General features: G+C 48.9%; 2 protein-coding genes across 4 annotated transcripts in view; one reads left to right on the top strand and one right to left on the bottom strand.

Moving 5' to 3' along the window:
• HRH1 (histamine receptor H1) overlaps nt 1–12,293 on the bottom strand; it is a 110,019-nt gene extending 97,726 nt beyond the window's left edge. For both annotated transcript variants that reach the window (XM_086368547.1, XM_086368548.1), the window contains exon 1: nt 12,237–12,293. The gene's annotated coding sequence lies outside the window, so the exon portion shown is untranslated. The remainder of the gene's footprint in view (nt 1–12,236) is intronic.
• LOC147348665 (uncharacterized) lies at nt 11,836–26,836 on the top strand. 2 transcript variants are annotated; one of them, XR_015151833.1, is made up of 3 exons: nt 11,836–12,643; nt 25,179–25,315; nt 26,297–26,836. XR_015151833.1 is itself a non-coding variant. In XM_086368574.1 (2 exons), exon 1 carries the CDS (start codon nt 11,865–11,867, stop codon nt 12,627–12,629), a length of 765 nt encoding a protein of 254 aa, XP_086224700.1. In that variant the 5' UTR covers nt 11,836–11,864; the 3' UTR covers nt 12,630–12,643; nt 18,754–23,767. The 2 variants fall into 2 exon arrangements, 1 of the variants encoding a protein (XP_086224700.1); XM_086368574.1 differs by lacking the exons at nt 25,179–25,315; nt 26,297–26,836 and adding an exon at nt 18,754–23,767.
• The last annotated feature ends 112 nt before the right edge of the window (nt 26,837–26,948 follow it).

Below are 26,948 nucleotides of genomic sequence, written 5' to 3'. Positions count from 1 at the left end.
AGAAGTTCAGAACTCGCTCCTGGTCACACAGCTACCAAGTGGCAGAGCCGGCGTTCAAACAGTGAAGCCTGGAGCCCAGGCTTCCGACCACTGCCCTCTGCCGCCTCGGGCTGGTGGTATTATTCCGCACATCCTCTTTTCATTTGGTGATGAATTGACTGCAGACATCTTTCCAAAGCGGTACGTCCCAGGCTGCATTCTACTTATTGGCTGCAGAGGTCGGGTGTCACTGGCATCTGAGCAGGGGAGCGACTTGACCAGATTCTTCCCTGGGAAGCAGGTAGGGGGCTGGCTGCCGAGCGGCAGGGGAGCTGTGCTGGGGTCCTGGGGAGGGCGCCCAGGCCTCAGCTCAGGCTGGGAGAGGGAGGCTCTGGGGACACGGCTGAGCAGCAGCGAGCCCTGCCAGTCCAGGGATGGTGGAAGGCGGAGAAGGGGTCCTGAGATCACAGCCTCCACCCCGCGCCCACCGCTGACAAGCCTCTCACAGACTCAGCACCTCGCCTCTCGTCCCCAGCCCAGCCCCGCGGAGCCGACCCTCTCTGTGCACACCCCAGCTGGCCCTCCCAATTAAGAGTGGGCCATCACCAGTTCAGTTCTGCTGGATGTGCAGATGTGCTGTCTGTGGAATTCTTAATTCACTCAATAGTCTTTGCCCCGGAGCGTCACATCTATTCTTCCCAAAGTGCAAAAAGAAAAAACAGAAACACCACAAGTTACGCCGCAGCACCGCTTCCACACCATCTGCCAGGACTGCCTCGCCCAGCTCCACCACTCGGTCCTGCCGCGCCTGCCCCAAACATCTGTCTGTCCACTCCCCTCCAGGGCCCTCACCGCTGGTCTGGGGGACCCTTCTCTCTCACCAGGATGACTGCCGTAGCTCCCTTCCTGGTCTCCCCAGCTCCACATCTCCAGCCTCAGTTTTCAGATCTCTGCAATGGACACACTGACACTTCTCTCACAGGGCTGAAGGGAGGACGGGGTGACGCGATGAACCGAAAGCCCTGGCCAGGGAGAGCCTCCATCGGACTCGGCTCTCCACCAGGATGGAGGAGGGCCTTGGGTCTGCAGGGACCCAGGCTTGCCTGCCCCTGGGCAGGTGGGAAATCCTTCAGCGTGAGCCAGCCCACATGCTCTGATGTCATTCAGACTGGTGATAAACAGCAACATTTTGTTCTCTGGCTACCTCACTTTTTGTCTTAATCCTGGGCTGCTCCAGACTTCAGGCTAGGCAGAGGAGCGCTATTTACCCGCCCCTCCCACCTCCAGAGGGAATAAGCAGTGGGGGAAGCCCCCACCCTCTGTTCCTGACCTGTTAATGGATCTCCTGAGGGCCTCCCTCCTCAAGCCCGGTGCTGGGTGCTGTGAGAACCAATCAATAAATGACTGGCAAACACTGAGCTCCTGATATTAATATAACCGTGAGAAGAACTCATCTTGGCTCGGTGCTTCTCGCTACTTTTGAGATGCCTAAAAGGCTTTTTCAGGTACCCGAACACTATGAAGTGCTGGTACCTTCTCCAACTGCCATTGGCGTGATCAGGGCATGCCTGGTCTTTCGGGATCTAGCTGTGAACTCATCCAACTTCCTTCATCCAGTGTTTTTACTGCACGTGGCCATCAACCAGGCAGCTGGTACTCCTACACTCAGGCAATCTGGCGGCAGTAATGAAGTCATTCAACAGGCAGGGAGTGGACTGGGTAGGGCTCTCAACAGGGTCGTCAGGGAAAAGCACTCTGAGGAGTGAACAGCTGAGTCCTCAGTGATGGGAAGGTGCCAGTCACTGCAAGACCTCGGCGGGGGAGACTCTCAATAATGCTGTGAGTGGTGGTACTATTATTATTATTAGGATCCCCCTTTTCCAGATGGAGAAACTGAGGCCAAGGAGGTTACAATACTTCCTTCGAGGCCAAAGAGGTAACTATTTACGGAACCAGGTCAAAACTTGGAAACCCCAACTACTGCCACCAAACCCACCTGCCTCTAGGGTCCAGCCCTTTTCAAAAGAATCTTAACCTCAGAGATCTTCAACAAAGCAGCACGCAGCACCGTCTCAAGGGGGCTCCAGTCTAATCTAAGAAAACGCCTTTACACAAAAACACAAGGTGTGTTAGAAATTAATGCAGCGGTCCCCAACCTTTTTGACATTAGGGGCCAGTAGCAGGGAAGATGATTTTTCCACAGACTGGGGACATGGGAGATGGTTTTGGGATGACTCAAGCACACAACATTTGCTGTCTACCTTATTCCTATTACTATGACATCAGCTCCACCTCAGATCATCAGGCACTAGATTCCAGGGACCCCTGATAAGATTAATCTAGTTTCAAAATTTTAATCTCCAGTGGGATTTATTCTGAAACCTGACAAAATGACTCCCAGTTTCTTGGGGGAAAGGAAATCCATATGACATAGTTATTTTTTCTTTGGTTTATTTCATAAACATTTATGAGTTGCCAGGCTCTGTTTCCAAAGCTTTTCAAACATTAATTCTTTCAAACCTCATGACTCATGTAATACTCATAACAATCCTGTAAGTTAATACCGTCGCCAACCCCACTTTCTAATCGAAGGAATCACAGCAAAGACAGGGTAGATGGTCTGCCGGGGACACAGTCTGCAAAGCGGTGGAGCTGAGATCCAAACCTCGGTCATCTAGCGCTGGAAACTTTGCTCCTCACCTTAAACTGAATTTACAAGTATCATTCACACAATTGAATTTACATGGACAATTAGATTTTGTCTCTCTGCCTCTTTCTGTCATTTCTGCTCAGTCGTGTCTGACGCTTTCAATCCCATGGACTGTAGCCCGCCAGGCTCCTCTGCCCATGGGATTCTCTAGGCAAGAATACTGGAGTGGGTTGCCATTTCCTCCTCCAGGGGATCTTCTCAACCCGGGGATCGAACATGTCTACATGTTTGATCTCCTGCATTGCAGGCAGATTCTTTACCACTGAGCCACTGGGAAAGCCCCTGTGTCTTTCTGACTCACATGAACTTCTTTTCAGATGGTCTGATTTAAATGCAGAACTTACTGTTTCCCCCAAATTTGCTGTGGGGAAGTTAGACCGTCATCCTCCAGGGAGGCAGAAACTAGTTCTCCCAGAGGCTCACATTAGGCCCATCAAGGTGGACTGGCTATACAAGCAGTGGGATGCCACAGACAAAAGAAAGAAAACAGGCTTCCAAGAAGGACCCAGTGTCAAGGTTACACTGGCAGACCCTCAAGATCACATGTGTGGGCTGGAGATAGATCTGGGATTCACTTGGGCTCAGGGAGAAGGCCAGAGGGATGGATTCATTTACTGATTATTTTCTCTAGGAAGGGGCTTCCCTGGTGGCTCAGATGGTAAAGAATCTGTCTGCAACACAGGAGACCCAGGTTCGATCCCTGGGTTAGGAAGATGCCCTGGAGAAGGGAATGGCAACCCACTCCAGTATTCTGGCCTGGAGAACTCCATGGACAGAGGAGCCTGGCAGGCTATAGTCTAGCAACAGGGAAGAGCCAGCTAGTAAATAAATGAAGTTCTCCTGAAAGAATAAACCAAGTGACAACTAGAAAGTTTGTGAGAAATAAAGTGCCTAGAAAGTTTGAAAGAAAGAAAAAAAGAGAGAGAGAGAGAAAGAAGGGGAAAAAGATGGCTTTGGGAGCTGTTGACACTTAGGCTCCGCCAAGCATCCCCACGGGCTTCCCAGGCGGTTCGGTGGTAAAGAACCCACTTGCCAATGCAGGAGACCTGGGTTTGACCCCTGTGTCGGGAAGATCCCCTGGAGGAGGAAATGACAACCCACTCCAGTATTCTTGCCTGTGAAATCCCATGGACAGAGATGCCTGGTGGGCTGCAGTCCATGGGGTCGCAAAGAGTCAGACACGATTGAGCAACTAAACAGCAACAGGCATTCCCCCAGCAGCAGGGCATGGACCCGCACTGTTCTCCTCCAGCCACAGCTGCCCAGCCAGTGTCTACCCTGGCCCTGTCTGAGGCTTGGCCACCAGAATCATCAGAAAGTTCAACACCCAAACAGCCAGGAAGGAGACCTGCTGCTGAGGATGGGGTTCCAAGTGGCAAACCCTGGGGTCTGAGATAGAAAACCATGTGCATGGTACCCCCCTGGAGATGTGCAGGGCTTGCCGCTCTGCCTCTGAAGACACAGAGCCACTGAGGAACTGATGCAGGTTACAGAGGCAAGGGAAGGAAGACAGAGCCCATAGACAGGGTGGGGACAAATGGGGTAGAATGTGAAAAGAGGGCTGAGTGACACCGTCATCTGATGTCCAAAGCCAGACGTGTTAGAGAGTGATCAAGTGAAAAAAAAAAAAGTGAGAGTGTTAGTTGCTCAGTTGTGCCTGGCTCTTTGCGACCCCATGGACCATAGCCTGCCAGGCTCCTCTGTTCATGGGATTTCCCAGGCAAGAATACTGGAGTGGGTTGCCATTTCCTCCTCCAGGGGAATCTTTCTAACACTGAGACCGAACCTGGGTCTCCCCCATTGCAAGTGTATTCTTTACTGTCTGGGCCACCAAGAAAGCTCCAGAGAGGGATAACTTACTGTGAAAGATGAAACCGTTAAAACTATTCACAACTAGAAACTCTGTCTTCCTAGTCTGAATAATGGGGAGGTCATAGAGCTCCCTCATGGCCTTGTTTTGGGAATTAAGAGAGGTGATCCAAGTTAGCTCAGGGCTTGGCAGTTCAGTAAAAGAGAAACTGAGAAACTTGCCTAAATCTAGATCCCTTGGGAGTCGGGGAAATGGCTGGAGGAGTGTGTGGTCCCAGGTCAGAATCTGGGAATTCTAGGCAAACTGATATCACAGAGACAGAAGGAGGAGGTGAGCGCGGGTGGAGTCAGGTCCTTGCACTGCAGGCCCTGGGCAGACAGTAGTCATTAACCGCAGGTAGGGCTTCCCTGGTGGCCCAGGCGGTAAAGAATCTGCCTGCAATGCAGGAGACCTGGGTTTTGATCTGAGTCGAGAAGATCTCCTGGAGGAGGGCATGGCTACCCACTCCAGTATTCTTGCCTGGAGGATCCTATGGACAGAGGAGCCTGGTGGGCTCCAGTCCATGGGGTCACAAAGCATCGGGCATGACTGAGCAACAGATTTACTTTCACAACATTCACTTTCTTTCATGCTGGGTCTGCAGTTGCAGCAACTTGAGGAGGAGGAAGAGGAGGAAGAGAAGGAGACAGGCACCAGATTTTCACCCTGGGCTGAATTTCCTCCATCTGGGATGCCTGGCTGGAAGAACCCTACCCTGTGCTCCCTGCAGTGCTCAGGACAGCTGGGTTCATGGGCTCTGCCCACTTCCCTGAGGCAGCTCAAGCTGCTCTCTGTTGGAAGGTTCTGCCTTGGACTGAGCTGAGACCCGCTGTCCTTCTCCACCCTCCACTTAGCTTCCACCCACTTGGTGAGGGGGGGCAGCAGGGAACAGGGGGAGTCCCGGAATCCCCATGGGTCAATTCAAAACTCTTGATAAGAACAACACCCAGCTTACACAATCTCTTCTAGAGAACTGATGAAGTGGGAACACAGTCCACCGTGTGGCGTGAGGCCAGCCTAACCTCAACACCAAAGTCTGACAAGTAAATAGCAGAAGGGAAAATCACCAGTGAATCTCACTCATGAACTCTTGATGTTGAAGTCCTATGCAAAAACGGTGAGGAGAAACAGCCCAGCGATAAAGACGCAATAGGAAAACCCAAGTTGGGTTTATTCCAGAAATGCAAAAGTTGATCATGCTAACAGACTGAGAAAGAAAAGTCATGACCATCTGAGCAGATGTAGGAGAAACATCTGTTAAAAACTCTACTTCCATTCATGACTTAAAAGAAAAGAAACACTCAGCAAACTGGGAATAGAAAGGATCTTCTTCAATCTGATAAAAATTATCTGCCAAGGGAATTCCCTGGCAGTCCATTGGTTAGGACTTTGTGCTTTCACTGCTGGGGCTCAGGTTCAGTACCTGGTTGGGGAACTAAGATCCCTGAAGGCTGTCTGCCAAGACCCTAGAGTAAGCACTATACCCAATTGTCAAATGTAGACAGCCCTCCATAACAGAGAGGAAAAGAAGAAAATCACAAACCAAAAGGAATGGAAGGATTGAAAAGAAGAAACAAAGCAGTTATTTGCACCTCCTATGATCGCATATGATTTTCTAAAATAATCTACAAGCACATTTTCTAAAATTAGTAAGAGAGTTTGGCAAGATTTCTGGATACAAAACATGCAAAATACAAAAATATTTCTCCAAAAAGCAACCGATGTAGCATAATTTTTTTTAAAAAAATATGTGTTGAAAGATATAGATAGATATACCATTTACAATAGCATAGAAAATACCATATAACTAGGAATAAATCTAACAAAAATGTGCAAGGCCACCAAGGGAAAATTAGTAAACTGGAACTAAACTGCATCCTAAATCATGAAGAGAGATACCATGTTCATGGAAGTCTAAATATTGCACCCTCAACCCACAACGGGCAAGAGAGAACTCAGCAGGAACACCTGGCAGATGAGAGTAACCTGAGCTTATATTCTGCCTCCTGCTACTTCTAAAATGTGTGACTTTGGGTGTTCCAGCAAGCCCTCTGAACCCAGCTTCCTCACGGGTAAAACATGGGTGGCCAGTCCTGACTAGTTGTAAGGAGTCAATGGTAACAGAGCACTTTAGGAGACGGGAGGGATAAACTGGGAATTTGAGATTAACAACAGATACACACTGCCTCATATAAAATAGATAAATGACAAGGACCTACTACACAGGGAATATATTCATGTTGTGTGTGTAACAAGATCACACACACATATGTATATTCAGTTATATATATACACACACACATATATCACGTTGCTGTACAGCTGATACACTGCTGCTGCTGCTGCTAAGTCGCTTCAGTCGTGTCCGACTCTGTGCGACCCCAGAGACGGCAGCCCACCAGGCTCCCCCGTCCCTGGGATCCTCCAGGCAAGAACACTGGGGTGGGTTGCCATTTCCTTCTCCAATGCATGAAAGTGAAAAGTGAAAGTGAAGTCGCTCAGTCGTGTCTGACTCTTCGCGACCACATGGACTGCAGCCTACCAGGCTCCTCCGTCCGTGGGATTTTCCAGGCAAGAGTACTGGAGTGGGGTACCATTGCCTTCTCCAACTGAAACACTAAATCAACCATATTTAGCAAAAAAGAGAAGAAAGCACTTTGCAGAGTGTTGCATAAGTACAGGGATTCTTATGACTAGTATTATCACCCCTTGTTGGTCTGAGGGTGGGGGGAAAGCTCTTTCTACCATATTAGGCTGGCTGTGTCTTTGCTTCTGCTCATCAACTTGTCATCCAAGGCGTTGCTGGGCGCTTAGTCTGTATGCAACATTTTCTCATTCAGTGCTCCAGCAACCCATAAGGCAGGTGCTGTGTTAGCCCCATTTTACAGATGAGAAAGGTGAAACTCACACAAGCAACTTGTTATTCACACGCTCACTCCTGGACATTCATGAGCCCCTTCTATGTACCAGGAGCTGTGAATACCCTGGTGAATAAGATGGACATGGTCCTTGCTCTTTTCGAACTGACGGTAGAAGTGGGAAGACAGATAAAAATCATACCCCAAACTAACAAGCTGACAGGACCAAGATTCAGACTCAGGCCTGTTGGACACGAGAATCCATGTTTTGAACCATTCCCTGAGGTGTCTCCCTCAACTTCCTCTGCTCAATCCTCTCTGCTGTGATGTAATGGCTTCTAACACCCACTCTGCCGTCAGTGACAAGTTTCAATGGATCTTGCCATCTAAGCTGCAGCACAAATTGAGAGCTGTCAGCTTCCACCCTGGCTCATGTGATCCTTATGCATTATCACTGGAGAATTACAGCCGGGAAGATGAATGCATGAAGGAGGAGAGCATCCCGTAACCCCTCCCCCCAGCATCAGCAGCATTGTTCCCAACGAGTGTGCGCCTGAGTCCTCTGCCACCATTAACGGCAGAAGTGAGTCACTTATAAATAAGACTCAGGAGCTTTATTACAACGACATCCCAAGATTCAGAAATGCTCAGCGTCACTGTGAAAGGGAGGGCAGCAGGTGACTGGGCTTCAGTGATCCTCTGCCAGGTACGTCTTTCAGACAAAACGTCTTGGGTCAGGAGCAATTACAGCTAATGCCCAGCCTGAATGCTAATGAGAATTACTTACAATTGCTTGAAAGTCTCTGCCATTTATACTATCTGCTTTTCCCCTTCCTTCCTCTTCTTTTCCCACCCTGGCATTAACCCTGAGAAACAGACACCAGAAAATATCACTAATGGCCATTTTGAAGATGAGGAAACTGATGCTCAAGGTTACTCAGCTCAAAGAGCCAGGGGTTCTAATCCTGAACTTTTTTTTTTTAACTACACCATTCTGTCTTTAATGGGCTTCCTAGGTGGCTCAGTGGTAAAGAATTCATCTGCCAATGCAGAAGATGCAGGAGACCCGGGGTTCGATCCCTGGATTGGGAAGATTCCCTGGAGGAGGAAATGGCAACCCACTCCAGTATTCTTGCCTGGGAAAGCCCATGGACAAAAGGAACGTAGTGGGCTACAGTTTGGGTGGTGGCAAAGAGTCTTTAAGAAGAAAAAGAAAATCGGAACTCTGGACTAGTCTTCTCCACATGGAAGGAACACAAAATATCAGTCTGAAAGCCAGCAGGGGTGGTGTGTTCTGCTGGTGTCTTTGCCTTGGTGAGGACGGGGCAGACCTTATGAAATGACCTTCAAACCTACCCTCTGCCACGCCACAGCCACCAAGAAGTGCACACTTGTCCCTGAGAAATGACCACGAAACGAGAACCTGGGCAGAAAGAAGAGTCCTTCTTGTGCCCACACAAACCAGAAAATTGTCTCAAACCCATGCCCCTAAGAAACATGCCAGAGGATCAAGTTCAGGCTACAGTGTGAAGGGGTGCAGTTCGCCCAGACAGTGCTAAATGTGGTAATGCCTAGCATTTGTTGAGTACCTCGTACAGCACCGGAAGTTTTTTAAATAAGCCTGCATTGGGACTTGAGGCTTTCAGCCATTTAAAGCTTGAGCCTGCACTAAAACTTCTAGCCTGCACTAGACCACTCCCACTTTACAAACTAGAAAGACAGTCTCATGGAGGTCGGGTGGAGCCAGGCTACCAAGCTGCGTCTGTTTTGATCTTAATAGTAACTATAGCGCCAACTAACATCTCAAAAGCACTTCTGTGAATTGCCTGACTCCATCTAGGCGCTTTAGGCGCATGAACACACCCAGTTCTCTCACCAACCCAGCGAGGAATGTGCTAGAAATACTCCTGTCCTAAAAATGGAACAGAGAGGTACAGCAACTCGTCCAAGGCCATAGATCTCTTAAGTGGCAGGGCTGGGATGTGAGCCAGTGCCAGAATCCACACTTCTGATCTCTCCGCCATGCCTCCTCTTTGTTACTGAAAGGCCACACCTTTCCACCAGGCACTCCTTGATTATATAAAAAAAAAAAAAAAGGAAAGTGCAAACAGGAACAGGGAATCTTGAGAAAGTCTGAGGGGAGGAGGCTCAGATGCAAGCTCTTCCTACCTCGGACATTCAGCCAGGAAGGACCACTCCCAGCCCAGCACTGCCCTAACTCCTCTGGGGTTCAGGGGCTTGCAGGTTGCTCCAGCCTCCACCCAGCTCTGAAATCATGTTTGGGCAGCGCTGGGCCACCTCCACCCTCCGCCCCGGAGGGATTCTCTCTTTATGCTTGGAAGTGGTACTTGGCCTCCTTACAGACCTGCCCTCCAGCAGGGGAAACCCCTCCAGAGACAGCGGGACAGCCTCACGCTTCCGTGGGGGCCACCAAGCCCTGGGTTGTATGAGGGAAATTATGTGGGACTGTCAGGGATTTCTGTGATGACCCGCTCAGCGGTAGGCCTCCTGCACAACACCTGTCACAGAGAGAGGAGGGTGGTACAGGGGTAGGTGGCTCCGCGGTAAAGACCCTACATGCCAATGCAGGAGACTCAAGAGACGCTGGTTCAATCCCTGAGTCGGGAAGATCCCCTGGAGTAGGCACTGGGAACCTGCTCCAGTATTCCTGCCTGGAGAATTCCATGGACAGAACAGCCTGGCGGGCTACAGTCCATGGGGTCACAAAGAGTCAGATGCAACTGAGCACTCAGGCCTCAAGGTTGGTTTGTGTTACGGCATGTGTTCAAATTTCCTTCCTTTGTGCTTCCCTGGGGGCTCAGACGGTAAAGGATCTGCCTGCAATGCAGGAGACCACGGTTCAATCCCTGGGGTCAGGAAGATTCCCTGGAGAAGAGAATGACAATCCACTCCAGCATTCTTGCCTAGAGAATTCCATGGACAGAGGAGCCTGGTGGACTACAGTCTGTGGGGTCACAGGGAGTCAGACATGACCAAGCGATCAACACAGGGGTATTGGGACCCTGTTGCTTGACATCTCTCTATTTTCATCTCCGCTGCTACCAGCCACACTCAGGAGGGACCTAAGGTCCCATCTACAGCCTAGATGTCACTGACAATCTAGAAGGAGTCAGGCAAATCCCAAATCTGCCACAGACCAGCTGGGCAACCACAGGCAAGCTATTTAACCTCTCTGAGCCTCAACCGAAATAATAACAATAGTGCCTGCTTTGCAAAGCTGTTGTGAAAACTGAGCGGGATAATGCATAAAGACACTCTGACCCGTCCATTCTCTCTCCCATTCTCCGCCGGTTCCTGCCTGCCTCTAAAATTAAAGCCAAGATTAAGGCAGTCAAGACCTGCCTATCAGACCCCCAGCTCGCCTCTCCTTCATGCTCTGGAAACACGTTCCATCTTGGCGCCAGTCACAGGGCACTAGCTCCCACCATGGAATCAGCCCTGCAAGCACCTTGCGGCTGGAGGAGTTTGTTCAGAGTACTTACTCCTAGCACCACTGTGGGGCTCCAGGCCTGAGGTGGGAGCCCCCTGCTGGAGGACAGGAGCCCTGCATGGAACATCTCCCAGGCAGAGCCCATACCTCAGAGATTTAAGGGATGGGGTGGGGTCTCCCTGGGCAGCGGAGGGGTGGCTCAGATGGTAAAGAATCCGCCTGTAATGCAGGAGACTCAGGTTCAATCCCTGAGTCGGGAAGATCCCCTGGAGAAGGACATGGCTACTCACTCCAATATTCTTGCCTGGAGAATTCCCATTGACAGAGGAGCCTGGCGGGCTACGAGCCTGGCGGGCTACAGTCCATGGGGTCACGAAGAGTCGGAGAGGACTGAGGGACTACACTTACTTACTCCTTGGGCAGTGGAGGTGGGGGGCAGGGGGAGAGTGACCCAGAGAGGGAAAGAGGTTTCTGTGAAGATCCGCTGTGCTCCAGCCCCAGCTCCTGACTCCCTTGGCTCCTTCCAGAAAAACCAAGAGTAACTTCCATAATTGGGCTCCTTTCACCTGAAACGGCAGCCCCCACAGGGCTTCTGCCACCGGAATCCATTTCCTGACATGTAAGGGTCTCCCACCTTTCCAAAGGATCCTCCCTGAGCCACCATGAGGAGGAGGTGGCCGGCGCCTCCTGGGTTTGCAGCCAGGCTGTAGGGAAGGCTAAGGTGCTCTCCATGTTTCCCCGGCCCCCCGACACCCTAGCCCTGGTGATGCTGAACCTGGGGCTCAACCGCATCATGTGGTGGAGTGGTTTGGGTCCGGCCGACTGGGGCTCAACCTCCTGGCTCTCTCCTTGACTGGTTGGTGCTCCTAGGCGCAAATTGCCCCTTCTGAGTCTCTTTCCCCCTCTGTAAAATGGGTATAATAATACCGGATCATCGAGTTACAGGGAGAACCCAAAGAGATGAGGGATAACCCAGTGCCTGGCACACTCAACGCACTCAAGAGATGGGCTGGAACTATGGGGAGCCTCGAGGTCAGAGCCTGGGGCAGGGCTGGGAAAACTGGACCCTCTCCCGTCTCTCCGGTAGGAGCTCGAGGCAGCCGCCCCGGGCGCGCACCCTGGCGAACCCCGGCAGAGCCACAGGTGTCTGCGCGTCGGGGTGGGGGGAACCAGAGCTGGTTCTCAGGGTGCCGCGGACCCCTACCCGCGCCGCCCACAGTCCCCAGGGCCCCCAAGCGCGCCCACCCCACGCCGGAGGCTAGGGGAGCTCCGTGGCTCGGCCAGGATGCCCGGACCCAAGCCCGGCCGGCCGCGCAGCGTCTCGCCCCGCCGCCGCCGCCGCGCTCCGGCCCCTTGCCTGCGCCCTGCCCGCTCTCCGCCCCGACTCACCGGCACCGGCTCCGGGGAAAGTTTGGTGGCGCGGCGGCCGCGACGGCCAGGCTGCTCGGGGCTCGGTGGCGGCGCGGCGCTGAGGGAGCCGACCCGGAGGCGGGGCGCCGGGGGAGGAGCCGCGCAGAGGGGGCAGCCCGGAGGGAGGCCGGGAGGCGGAGACCCGGGCCCCGGGCCTGCCGCTCCCCGCCTCCGGCTCCGCGCGCCTCGGCCGCCCCCGCGCCTGGAGGCGGCGTGAGGGGCGCGACCTCTCTCCCTCCACAGCCGCCCCGGGGCCCGAGCGGCGCCCCCGGAGCGCCCTGCTTCGGGCCCGGCTCGGGGGCGCGGCTCCTCGGGTGGGGAAAGGAGCCTCAGAAGCTTGGCGAGAACTCCCTCCGCCCCGCGCACACCTGAGGGCGCGCAGAGAGGTAAGTCAGCCCGAGGAGGCCCAGAGCGGGAGAGTCGGAGCTGCGATGCTGCTTGGCCAAGTGAGCCACAGCCCGACTGACTCCCAGTGACACTTCAGTCCCCCACGGCCCTGCCGGAGAGGCCGATCGAGGGACAGACGAAGGGGCGCCGCGGAGACGAGGGCTGACAGATAGGCACCCCACCCCCTGAGGCTCCACCGCGATCTAGAGAGACAACCCCCGCCCCACCACCCCGCCCCAGGTCTGGAACTCCACCTCTCCTCTCCCGCCAGCTGTTTCTCTCCAGCTGCTCAGATGAGCTCAAGTTTCAAAATTCAGTGAGTTCCGGTTAGCATCCTAAGGATGGGGGGCGGGGGGGGAGGTGGTTCCTCTGCAGGCCTCCTCTGCCCCCGATGCCGGGAGCCTGAGAATTCTTCCCGGCTGCCTTCATCCAAGGGACCGAAGAAGCAGAATTCTCTCCCCTTCCTCAGTGCCAGGAAAACTCCACTGGAGCCACTCAGCTGGTATCTTATCTCAACACTCCAAAAGAGACACCCAAACTTAGTAGGGGAGATGGGTGTTTGGAAGGAGGGAGGGGCTTCCTTGGTGGTCCAGTGGTTAGGACCGACGCTTTCACTGCAAGAGAGCATGGATGGGTTTTAATCCCAGGTCCTGGGAACTAAGATCCGCGCATACCCCGCTGCAGGGCCAAAAAAATAAAAAATAAAATAGAAGGGGTTGGCTGGGTGTGGGTTTGGGGCTATTTCATGGTGATATCTTAGCCTCCACTGAGTGCAGGGAAATTCCACTCAGAGGTAATGAAGTGGTGCAGTGATTTCGAGGCCCAGCTTCATGAGCTCTGTATGGTATGTGGGTGATCTGGCTTTCCCACCTCAGGGTCCACATCTGTAAAATGAGGGTTAATAAAAACAGCTGTCATTGTGCCATGCACCTTTCTAAATGCTGCAAGTACTTACTCATTCAGTCCACACAACAGCCCTGAGTAAGTGGAAACTATTATTATCGCTCTTTTGCAGAGACGAGAACTAGGGTACAGAGAAGCTAAGTGAATTACTCAAGGTCACACAGGAGAACTGGGAGCCTAACCTATGCAGCCTGGCTCCAAGGCCCAAAGTCATAATTATTGTACTGTAATTTTCCTCTCAATGGGGCTGCCGAAAGTCCCAGGAGATCATTATGTAAAGGAGTTAGCAAGTGCTCCGTAAATGGTAGCTCGTGGATTTCTGAGCCTGTCTACACGGAGGGGATTTGAGGGGAAAGAGGAGACTGGATTCTGGATAACTGGCAGACCACGTTATTCTGACTTTTATGAAACCGAGAGGCAATGGATTTCCCATGTGTTCCTCTGACTGGCCCCCTGTGCCTTAGCATAGCCCCACGACCAGGACCCACCCTGAGTCCACAGTAAGCCCCCTCCATTCCCTGGTGATCCTCCAGGGCCTCCATATTTTACACTGTACCAGACTCTTGCACCCTTTGGAACTGAGTGAGCACTTGTGGTAGCAACTGTTATAAACTCTATAGGAAATGCATTTCTGCTCTCCACAGCTGTAGGGCTGATAGGAATGAAGTGGCGGGGGCGGGGGGGGGAGACCCTCGGAAATGGCTGGGTCCATATCCATCCCCTCTCGCCTTTCTACAATTCAGCAAAGGCTTGATTATTTGGAATTCCTCTGCAAAGTTTCACTTCCCGGGCTGGTTTTAGACCTACTAAAGCCCACAGTGATCAGCATTTTGAGAAACATCAATATGTGAAAAACAGCACATCAGACAGTAATTGAGGTCCCTCATGATCAGGGTGTGTTTTGTTTTCTTATGGCATTTGAAACTGATGTATCAGGAGATAACTCAGGCCATATCCTGGGTGTGTGGGGTGGAGAGGGAATAGCCAACTTCCTAAGAATATATAGGCAGCAGAAGAAAAATAATAGCTGGACCTTGGGTCACACTTAGTGTTTGCCAGGCTAGTCCAAAAGTGTTACATAATCTATTTTATCTATTCACAATAATCCTATGAGGTAGATACTATTAACCTGCCATTCTGCAGATGAGAAGACTGAGGAACAAAGCGATGAGGAGATGTGTTTAGTAAACACAGCCAGTGAGTCACCTCAAGATCAGACAAGTAGAAAGCAGCTGAAGCAGGTCTGGAACCTGGATCAGCCTGGATCCACAAGCCTCTTTTACTTCTGTGGTTTGTGAAAGAAAACTAAAAAGGAGGAATCACTTGAGGCCCTGAGTAGAGACTAGAGGTATGGATTAAAAAGAAATAGAGATAAATTACAAGTTTGGGATTTAACATATATATACTGCTGCTGCTAAGTCACTTCAATCGTGTCCGACTCTGTGCGACCCCATAGACGGGGGCCCATCAGGCTCCCCCGTCCCTGGGATCCTCCAGGCAAGAACACTGGAGTGGGTTGCCATTTCCTTCTCCAAGGCATGAAAGTGAAAAGCGAAAGTGAAGTCGTTCAGTCGTGTCTGACTCTTCGAGACCCCATGGACTGCAGCCCACCAGGCTCCTCCGTCCATGGGATTTTCCAGGCAAGAGGACTGGAGTGGGGTGCCATTGCCTTCTCCGATATATATACTACTACATGTAAAATAGGTAAAAATGCAGACCTATAGTACGGCACAGTGAGCTATGTCCACTATCTTGTAATAACATACTGGAAAAGAATCTGAAAAAGAAAATATGTGTAACTGAATCTTTGCTGTATACTTCAAATTAACAGAACATTGTAAGTTAACTATGTGTGTGTGAGTCGCTCACTAACTAAAGAGTTAGTGTCCAACTCTTTGCGACCCCATGGACTGCAGCCCACCAGGCTCCTCTGTCCATGGAATTCTCCAGGCAAGAATACTGGAGTGGGTTGCCATTCCCTTCTCCAGGGGATCTTTCTGACCCAGGGATGGAGGGAAGCCCACGAGTTAATTATAATTTTTAAAAAGAAATTGATTAAAAATATCTGTTCTGCCACTTGTTTGCTTACTTTGCTTCTCTGAGCCTGTTTCCTCACCTGTAAAATGAGAAGAATGACGCCTATGCTATGTCTAGGATTTTAGTGGTGATCTTTTGGTAGCAGGATACATTAAACCCAATTGTAACCAGCTTTAGCCCAAAAGGGCTTTAAGCTGAAAAATGCAGGAAGTCATTCTGGATTCAGACACAGTCCATGCCAGAGACTCAAGGGAAGTTGTCATGAATCTGTCTCTATCTCTTGACTTTCTTCTTCTTTTTTAAAATATTTATTTATTGGGCTGCTCCAGGTCTTACTTGAGGCATGTGGGATTTTTTAGTTGCAATAGGTGAACTCTTAGTTGCAGTACGTGGGATCAAGTTCCCCAACCAGGGATAGAGCCCCAGGGTGGAGTCCCAGCCAACAGACCACCAGGGAAGTCCCTTGACTGTTTTTTATTTTTGCTTCAGGTTTATTAGCAGGCTAGATCTCTTTATGCTGCTGCTGCTGATGTTTAGTTGCTCGGCTGTGTCCAACTCTTCCCCACCCCTGCACTGTAGCCCGCCAGGCTCTTCTGTCCATGGAATTCTCCAGGCAAGAATACTGGAGTGGGTTGCTGTTTCCTTCTCCAGCAAATCTTCCTGACCCAGGGATCAAACCCACATCTCTGGCTTGGCAGGTGGATTCTTTACCATGAGCCACCTGGGAAGCCCAGGTCTCTCCACAGGGAGGCAGAAATGGCCCGTTAAGCAGCCTCAAGCCAAGAGATCACTTCCTTCTCCAAACCTCCAGCAAACATCCTAGATCTGACTCCCATTGGCCTGGCTTGAGTCACATGCCCAGCCCTGAACCCATCATAGTTGCTCTGATTGGCCAAACCTGAGTCACATGCCTTTATAACCAGAGTGGGAGAGGGGGGTCAGTCCTCCCCAAGTCACCAGGACTAGAAGTGGGTGAGAGATGGTTCTATAAAAGAACATCAGGGTGGGGCTTCCCTGGTGGCCCAGTGGTTAAGAATCTATCTGCCGATGCAGGGGACACAGGTTTGATGCCGTGGGTTAGCCAAGCCCGTGCACCACAACTACACAAGCCCACGTGCCTAGAGCTCGTGCTGTGCAAAAGAGAAACCAACACAGTGAAAAGCCCTTGCCCACAACAAAGAGCAGCCCCTGCTCACTGCAGCTAGAGAAAGCCTGCACACAGCAACAAAGACCAATCACAGCCAAAAATAAATTAATATTTAAAAAAAAGAAAATCAGGGTGTTAGTAGCAGAATAAGGGGGCATCAGTGCTGTGCAGGCACAGATGTCTGCTTCCTCACAGAGCCCTTGTATGTTAAATACACCTGTGTCTGCAAAGTGTATGGCTCTGGTGGGTACTCAGGGACTGAGTCCCTCCCTCGTCCCTGTCCTCTAGGAAACAGGATTCACATCCCACCAAACCCAGGCCACCAGCTTCCTTGTTCACATGCGGAGACTAAGAAGCTCCAGAGACGAGAAGGGACTTTGCCCAGGGTAACCCAACAACCAGCCAAGCAGTCATCCAATCTGTGTCTTTTGACCTGAAACAAATCTCAGTGAAAGTCTGAGCTGAGAACTTTGAGACCCTCTCTGCGCCAGCGGAGTTCTCTGGCACGCGCACAGGGTGGGTAGGAAAGATCCGGCACACTGAAGACCCAGAGGAAGCGATGCCACTCACGTGGGGGTCCCAGACTGTGCGCCAAGCTGTGGGCTGGTGGGTCCGGCAGAGTGCCGGTCCAGCCGCCTGCCCATCACGTTATGAACTCGGCCATCTCTGGGGACTCTGCACTCTGGAGGCTGAGAGATCCAAGCGCTCACGTTTCCTACGGCTGCCCCAAGTAGGTAACACAGCCCTTCCCTTGTTTAGTTTCTGGCTCCGTTTATGAGAGGGGAGGTGCCTCCTTCAGGACCCAAGTGGACCAAGTAGCAAGCATGTGACTGAGAGCTGTCAATATTGACCCTTTCAATTTGGCCCTTGACTCGGCTCTAGGGTTTCCAACCTTGGGCAGGTCGTCTGACTTCTCCACTCTAAGTATAGTTAGGCTGGCACGCTGTGAAGTGATCTATTTAAAGGAAGCTGGGCAAGACTCGCACACATCTGGCTGCAGTGGCTAGACCGCTCCCTCCATCCCCCGTCAAGTGAAGCACACCAGTTTGCTATACGCACTGCTGTGGGGAGTGAACATTGCTACGGCCTTGCTGGAGGGTACTCTGGATCCAGAGGATGACACCTTTAAAGATGTTCAGACTATTATTCCATACCCTACGAAGTTTTCCTGAGAAAATAACCATGGATATCACCAAGATATGCACAAAGATATTCATTGCAGGACTGGACGTAGTAGTGAAAGACTGAAGATAATCCAAATGTCTAACCACGGGGGATTGGTTAATTTAATTATGGTTCCCAGGTGGCACTAGGGGTTAAAAAAAACAAAACAAAACAAAAAAAACCCACCTGCCAAAGCAGGAGACATAAGAGACATGGGTTCGATTCTTGGATCGGGAAGATCCCCCTGGAGAGGGGAATGGCAACCCACTCCAGTATTCTTGCCTGGAGAATCCCATGGACAGAGGAGCTGGTGGGCTACAGTCCATGGGGTTGCAAAGAGTCAGACATGACTGAAGAGACTTAGCACACACACACTCATATGGATAGAGTAGACTATTATACAGATAAGATTGTACTACAGCATATAGAATTATGTGAAAACCGATTATAATATGAATGTCAAAATGAGAAAACAACAAAATTCTGTAAAGCAATTATTCTTCAATTAAAAATAAATAGATTTATTTTAAAAATAGAAGCTTAAAAACTAGTAAGTTATAAACTCATTTTGTGAAGAAATACACCTATTTATGTATTTAAAAGCTTAAAATGGTTGTATCAGAGATAGGTGGGAAGGAGAGAAAAATCTGTGGGTGTTCTTGGTTTTCACATACCTGTGTATGTTTCTAACATTTCATTAATAAATTTGTGTTACTTCGTTAATTAGGAAAAATGCCCAGTAGTTTTTACAGAGATTTTTGCTGGTTTCCTTTTTAAAAAAGCACTTTTACTTCTTGAAAATCACCATCAGGAATGAGGTTAAACTGATCTTTCTCTCTCTCTCTGTCTCTCTCTCAGGCTATGATATGTGGAGACAAATGGGGAGCTGGGTGTTGAGAGAGCAGCGACAGCCACAGAGCAATACAGCGCAAGAAGGCTGCGCCAGGAGGCTCCACCCATTTGCTGTGTGACGCCGGGCAACTCACTCAGCATCTCTGGGCCTCAGTTGCTACATCCACAAGATGAAGTGTTTGGTTACATCACCTCCGGCGTTCTTTCCAACATGCAAATTCTACTATGGATAAGTCTGTGTGCGCCAATGAACGTTCATAAATTATTTTCGTCTCTCCAGACCCGTGAGACTGTGGAAAACTCTGCCTGCCCTGTGTCTCAGCACGTGCCTCCTGCTCAGTCTCTTTATCCAGCTGCTTTGAAATTGGCAAATTCATGGGGAAGCACATTGACTTCAGGCTCTCATACTCTGGGATTTCCAGCACTCAACTCCTGGCTTCCTGGATAGCTCTTTGAAGCCTTTTAACAGATTTTAATTTTCTTTTCAACCATTTTATCTAGGTCTTCTAGTTGTTTATTGAGAGGGTTGATCTCTCTCTACAAGTTAGTTTGTCACAGGCAGAAGCAGAAGTCCCTTCATATGTTAGTAAGTAAAACAAGTAGTTATAGAATGGTATGTAAAGTGGGTTCTGTTTATATGCAAAGTATATATGTATATATATGTGTGTGTGTGTGTGTGTTCATGAAGAAGAAAGAGAAAGAACAAAAGCTATACACATTGCCTAACTACTGAGGTTTTCATTTTTTAACATAAATATTTCCAGTTTTATACAATGGACACTGAGCGTGTCCAAACTGGGATTGACTTTTGAGGTAATTTATAGTCCATTCTAAAGGAGATCAGCCCTGGGTGTTCCTTAGAAGGAATGATGTTAAAGCTGAAACTCCAGTACTTTGACCACCTCATGCAAAGAGTTGACTCACTGGAAAAGACTCTGATGCTGGGAGGGATTGGGGGCAGGAGGAAAAGGGGACAACAGAGGATGAGATGGCTGGATGGCATCACCGACTCGATGGACGTGAGTTTGAGTGAACTCCAGGAGATGGCGATGGACAGGGAGGCCTGACGTGCTATGATTCATGGGGTTGCAAAGAGTCGGACACGACTGAGCAACTGAACTAAACTAAAACTAATACCCATTTTGAAAATGAGGACGTGAAGGCCAGGAACATTTAAATTCATTTCAATTCAACAATTATTGGAGACTTGTTGTGGGCAGAGAACCATGCAGTGGGCCTCAGGGCATCCAAAGACATGTAAGACCCAGTTACCTAATCCTCTGTTCCAAGTGTCTCCAGTGTGTGCTACACTTTGGGAGATGAGGATGAAGATGACAAGAATCTGCCCTCAAGAAATGCTGGCTATGGAGACAGTTATTCAGATAAACCACTCCACATATGATGTGATAAATGCTAAGGTAATGACATGGCAGAGATTGTGGTTTTCTTCTTAATAGCTACTCTTTCAACATCCAACTAAAAGATTGTATTTTGCAGCCTCCCTTTAGTGAGTTGTGGTCATGTGACAAAATTTTGGCCCATGAGATGTAAGAAGAAATGTTGTGGGGGTTTCTGGGAAGTCTTTTTAAGGGAAACAGCAAATCTTCCCTTTTTTCTACTGCTCAGAATTTAGATGCAATGTCTGGAGCTTTAGAAATTCTTTTGACCTGTGAAGGGACCCCGTACTAGGATGATGGAACAGATAAAAATAGCCTTAGTCCCCAACACCATGGAGCTGCTCTATCAGCCCTGTATTTCTCTGTTTATACTTACTTCACACAGGAGAGAAATAATCATCTTATTTCTTATGCCACTATTATTTAGGATTTTTTTTCTTACATACAAATAGAGAAAGTCTCAATTTATACAAATCCTAAAAATAAAATGTTACAGGAGCAAAGGAGTGAGTGAGGAAAGAGTGAGTATTTCCACTTTTGAGCAGCAAAGAAGTCAGAATAGGTATGGAGGTTGTGAAGAGAGTTTGCCAATGAGATGGGCAGGGATGAAGGAGGAAGAGTGGACCAAGAAGGGAGCCTGGGCACAGCACAGGGAATGGGCAGACGGGTGTTGGAATCATGCAGCCTGGATTCAGACCCCATCACAATCACTTCATTGCTCTAAGCCTCAGTTTCCCCATCTGTAAAATGGGGGTAAAAATAGTGTCAGCTGCATCAGGTTGTAGTGAGGATTACATGAGTTAATATAATGTGCCTGGTGCCTGGAGACTGCTCAGTAAAGGCTGGCTGTTAATGTGTGTACCTGAAAATTGGGATAATCATAGTCTGATCTCTAAGGTCAGTCAGGGTAGATAACACAGCACAGGGCACTACCCAGACTGGGTGCCCAGCTATGGAGCCCCCTTTCTCCCGCTGCTGTCAGGGAATTTACAATCAATATTTAACAAGTCTTCACCAAGCCCCTGCTCTGAGCCAGGTACTGGGCCAGGAGGTTGCTGACTTCAGAAAGAATCAGACCTTATCCCTGACTTCCAGTTGCTTACAGTCCCGAGGAAAGGAAAGAAAAATAAAAAGATGAGCATAATACAGTATGAGAAATGCAACAGTGGTCCAGGTTCAGTCCACGAACTCAGGTGAGCAAGAAAGGTAACATTATTTTGGTTAAATAAGCTCAGTCTCGGCTATGATCTCCCATATTAGGTGGGAAACCTTAATCTCAGGCAAGCTGAGATTTTCCTGTTTCTCTGGGGGTGGTGTTTCAGTTCTGTGGATCTTGTGGGGAGTGTCTGAGGTGTGTCATCACTAATCCATGCTGATATCTGTTGAGACATCTTTATTCCTATCTGAGGAGGGGTCACCCACATACACAGGCCACTGCTAAGTTGTCCCTTGAAGTTTCATCCCCTCTCTCGGCTGCTTTTGTGGCCCTTGAAAGTGCATAGGAACCATTGCTCAAGCTCCCACGGCCCCTGGGGCACAGGGAACTCTGTTAGACATATGAAGTTCTTCTGCTCAGCCACACAAAGTCACTTCTTTCCACTCGAGAGTCTGCCCAGGAGAAGACACGTCCTTTCCACATTTAATTTCTTCGAGGATTCCATGGTCTCTCCAAGTTCAAGGCTATGGCTGTGGAAGCAGCAGGTTCAAGTGTCTCTTTCCTCCAGGGATGCACCATCCATCTCCCCCTTTGCTGATGCTTCAGGTCTCTCCTCACTCTTATCTAGAAAGTTTGGTCTGGATTCAGGAAGGCACAATCTTGCTCTTGAACTCCCTGCCCTTTCCCATATCAATCATGTCATAATACACACGAGACTTTTCCTGTTGCCCTTTTGAAACTGAAAAACCAGGCAAAGATTCCAGTTTCTCTTTTTCTGCAGGGCCAGAAAAAGAACATTAGGCTTGAAACAATAATCTACTATTTTCTGTTATAATGGCAGGGGTATGGGGGTGCATGTAAGGCTTCTGGGTAACAGAAATTAGCAAGAAAGAAAAACAACACAATGAGTTCCCTCCATTCCCCCATGCCTCCCCAGAATGGCTGAAATTAAGAAGACTGACACAATCAAGTGTTGACCAGGGTTTGGAGGCACTGGAACTCTTCCCGCAGGTGGTGGGAATGTAAAATAGTATAGGCACTATGGAACACCGCTCTGTAGCCTTAATAAATGTAGATCTATCTTATGATCCAGAAAGTCCACTCCCAGGTATATCTCTAAGAGAAATGAAAACATATAGCTATAAAAAACTGTGCATAAATCCTAACAGCTGTATTCATTATATCCCAAGTTGGAAAGTGAAAGTGAAAGTCACTCAGTCATGTCTAACTCTTTGCAACCCCATGGACTATAGAGTACATGGAATTCTCCAGGCCAGAATACTGGACTGGGTAGCCAGTCCAGAAGGGAAACCCTTCTCCAGAAGATCTTCCCAACCCAGGGATCAAACTCAGGTCTCCCAGATTGCAGGCATATTCTTTACCAGCTGAGCCACAAGGGAAGCTCAAGAATACTGGAGTGGGTAGCCTATCCCTTCTCCAGTGGATCCTCCTGACCCAGGAATCAAACTGGGATCTCCTGCTTTGCAGGCGGATTCTTTACCAACTTAGCTATCACGGAAGCCCCAAGCTGAAAACAACCCAAATGTCTGTCAACAAGTGTTGGGGGCCAGAGTGAGGTACTCCGCCCATGGCAAAGGTCATGAGGAAGGAGGCTCGACATACGCAAAGGCAGGATCGAGCCTCAGGAGTCCCCCTGGAAATCCTCAAGCATCTACCCCCATAACCAGAGCCTGCCTACTTTACTACTTTGTGCTCTCACCTACACCTCTGACTTTACGGGGGGCTGTCCCCCACCACCTCTTTCGGAGAAGGAGTTAACTTAGAGCTCCAGTTAATAAAAACTCCTGGGCGTGACAAGAGTGTTTTAACCTACAAACTCCTCTGAAGGTTCTCTAGCCTGCCTGACAGGCTTGTCCGGCCACATGTGATTGCTCACAGCCTCCCAACCATGAGAGGCACGAGATGCTTTAAACCTTCTAAAAACAGGTTCCTTAGAAAAGTTAGAAAACTATAAGTATAATGGGCTGATTAGAAATTGTATTGGTGAAGGGTTTTTCATTTGTTGAGCCAATGTTTGTTGCTAAGACTCCACATCCCCTGCCCTTACACACATTAATTAATATATAGAAGAAATAAGTATTAACCTTTGATATTAATCACATTAGACCTTAGGCTAAGTAAATTCTTTCCTTAACTAAAACCCACTATACCCTCACCCTATAGGAACGTAACTTTATTTGGGTGGTGTCTGTTTTAAGAATAATCACCCCTGGAGAAATAAGTGTCCTGGTTGACTGACCGTTGTCACAAGGAGAGGGTCATAAATTGTCAGCAGGCCCCCTGGCCAGAAGATGATGTAACACCCCTAAGACCTCTGTATACATTTGTATTACGCACCTGACTTTGATAAAAGTCAGGACTGCTGACCCCACGTGACTTTTACATAACATCTCAGTGTATAAAAGTAGACCATGGAAAATAAAGAATTGGAATCAGTTTCTCGAAATACTGGTCTCCCCATGTCGCTCCCTCTCTCACTCGAGCTGAGTCTCCATCTGGAGCGTGGAACCCGCCATGCTTACTAATTATGCCTGGGCTTCTAAGATCCGACCCGGGGGGCCTCAGTGTCTCCTCTCCTTCAGGAGAACGGAAGGATGCCTGCAGCCTACGTAAATGGTGCAAACTTCTTGTCTTGAAGTTTTATTGGTCTCCCACGTAAACCAAGCTACTCAGCCTCTTTTCTCTACTGAATTTTCCTACTGAGCTATCCTCATCCTATTACTCTTTATATCTTTGATAAAATATTTAAATAAATAGGTCGCTGACGCCGTCCCCGCTTCGAATACCCTGGATCAGCCGGGTTGATTGGTTGCTGGGGCTGGTCCCCGGCAAACAAGAGCTTGAAAAAACACATTTTCGTTAAGTTAAACAACCCAAGAATTAATCACAACCCTGGTTGTGAGAGTGGACCATAAAGAAAGCTGAGCCCCAACGAACTGATGCTTTTGAACTGTGGTGTTGGAGAAGACTCTTGAGAGTCCCTTGGACTGTGAGGAGATCAAACCAGTCAATCCTAAAGAAAATGAGTCCTGAATACTCACTGGAAGGACTGATGCTGAAGCTGAAGCTCCAATACTTTGGCCACCCGATGCGAAGACCTGACTCACTGGGAAAGACCCTGATGCTGGGAAAGACTGAAGGCAGTGGGAGAAGTGGATGACAGAGGATAAGGTGGTTGGATGGCGTCACCAACTCGGTGGACATGAGTTTGAGCAAGCTCCAGGAGTCGGTGAAGGACAGGGAAGCCTGGTGTGCCGCAGTCCATGGGGCTGCAAAGAGTTGGACACAACTGAGCGACTGAACTGAACTGAAACACCCAAATGTCTAACAACAGGAGCTTGCAAAAACACATTTTAGTTAAGTTCATACTAACAGATAGCACACAACCATAAAAGCAGATGAACTACTGCTGTCCATGAAACACAAAAGTCAACATTATCCTTCTGAATAAATGAAGCCAAACACGAAAGAGTAAAAATTATATATTCTACTTGTAGGAAGTTCAGAACTAATCTATAGTTTTAGAAGTGGTTATATCTGGGGGAGAGGGGGGGCAATTGTCATTGACCACAATGGGCACTGAAATTGACTTCTGGAAGACTCTGATCTTGGGGTTGGTAATACAGGTATAGGACAGGTAAAATTAATATTTGTGCATTCTATCGTATGTAAATTATACCTCCATTTTTAAAAATTGAAATTTCCTTAAAAAAAACCCACAGAGGCTAACATTTCAAAAATAATGTGCCACCCTGGTGCCATGAAGAGGTAAGCACACAGCACTCAGCCCAGGAGAGGCAGTGACCACACCAAAGGAAAGAGAGCTGTGTGCCTGATGATACTGTTTGGCCTCCTAGATCCAGCACGCCTGAAGCCTAACCTGGACTTTTCATTTTTATGAGGAGACAGCTATCAGCCATTGGGAGAGGTCTCACCAGAATCCAATCAGGCTAGCACCTTGACCTCAGAGTTCAGCCTCCAGAACTGACAGAAGGTAAGTCTGTGTTGTTTAAACCACCTGGGTTTAGGCGAGCAGACTAAGACACGTGGCAATGTACATTTTACAGATGGGGAACACTGAGGCCCAGGGAAGGGACATGATTCTCACAAAGCCACACAGGCTTTAAGTGGCAAAGCCCAGGGTAAAAGCCAGCACAGCCGGGTATTGTTACAAGTGCATATGGTAGATGGAGGTCAGCGGGCTTCCTCTAGGAGAGGCTCCAGGAAGAGGTGAGTGGGGAGCAGGGGTCTGAAATGGGAGGTGGCTTAGTGGAGAGGCTGGGCAAGGGAGGGTCTGAGGGGCCACAGTGAGTCCCCAGGAGGCTGCTGGGGTGTGTGAAGTAAAAAAGGGAGCACAGCTGGAGCGACAGGAATGAGCAAGACTGGGTGTGTGGAAGAGGCTTGGTTAGCAAATTCATGTTGCTGAAATTTCAGTTGGAAGGCTGTGCAGAGTGAGAGATCTCAGAGCTGGTGCCAGAGTCAGCCACGTACCTAAAGGGAAGAAGGGCTTCTTTTACTTCTTGGGTGGCTTCAGTACATTCACAGTTTTGTTCAGTGAGCACCACTGTCCATTTCTAGAACATTTCCATCAACCCCCCAGATAACTCCATATTTCCCAGTTCTCCTCTTCCCCCTATTCCTCGGCAACCATTAATCTACTTTCTGTCTCTGTAGATTTCCCTATTCTGTACTTTCATATAAGTGGAATCAACTCCATGAAGTTGTCAGATGTGACTGTCTTCTTTCTCTTAGCATAAGTTTTTTGAGGTTTATCTATGGCGCAACGTATACAGGCACTTCATTCCTTTTTATGGCTGTATAATATCCCATTATGCAGATATTTCACATTTTATGTATTTATTCTTCAGTGGATAGACACATGGGTTGTTACTTCTTTTGGGCTGTTATGCAAAATGCTGCTATGAATGTTCTTGTACAGGTTTTCATATGAACCTATGCTTTTTTATTCTCTTAGGTATATACCTGGGAATGGAACTGCTGGATCATTTTGTGACCCCATGGACTGTAGCCCACCAGGCTTCTCTGTCCCTGGGATTTCCCAGGCAAGAATACTGGAATGGGTTTCCATTTCCTTCTCCAGGGGATCTTCTCAACCCAGGGATCTAACCCAAGTCTCCTGCATTAGCAGGTGGATTCTCTACCACTGAGCCACTATGAAAGTCCCAAACAACACCACCACAATGGTGATTCTATGCTTAACTTTTTGAGGAATCACCAAACTCTTTTCCAGGGCAGCTGCACCATTCTACACTTCCACTGGCAATGTCTGAGAATCCTAAAGTCTCTGCATATCCTTGCCAACTTATCTTCCCCCCACCCTTTTCACACCCATCTGAATGGGTGTGAAGCTGTATCTCTTTGGTGTTGATTTGCTTTTCCCTAATGACTAATGATGTTGAGCACCTTTGCATATACTTATTGGCCATTTGCCTGTCTTCTCTGGAGAAATGTCTATTCAACTTTTGTCCGTTTAAATAAAAAAAATCAGCTGGGTTGTTTGCTTTTTTAGTATTGACCGTAAGAATTTGTTTATACGTTCTAGACACTAGACGCATATCAGACATTTGGTTTGTAATTATTTTCTCCCATTCTCTGGGAGTCGCCTT

This window comes from Bos grunniens, chromosome 22, assembly GCF_055505025.1.
Source record: "Bos grunniens cultivar Pamir isolate PY7600 chromosome 22, Bosgru_T2T1.0, whole genome shotgun sequence".
In the NCBI taxonomy this organism is placed as follows: domain Eukaryota; kingdom Metazoa; phylum Chordata; class Mammalia; order Artiodactyla; family Bovidae; genus Bos; species Bos grunniens.
This window is presented reverse-complemented; position numbering and strand designations above follow the sequence as displayed.

Coding starts and splice junctions, on each gene's coding strand:
- LOC147348665 (XM_086368574.1), top strand. CDS start 11,865: ATGGGGAGCCTCGAGGTCAGAGCCTGGGGCAGGGCTGGGAAAACTGGA.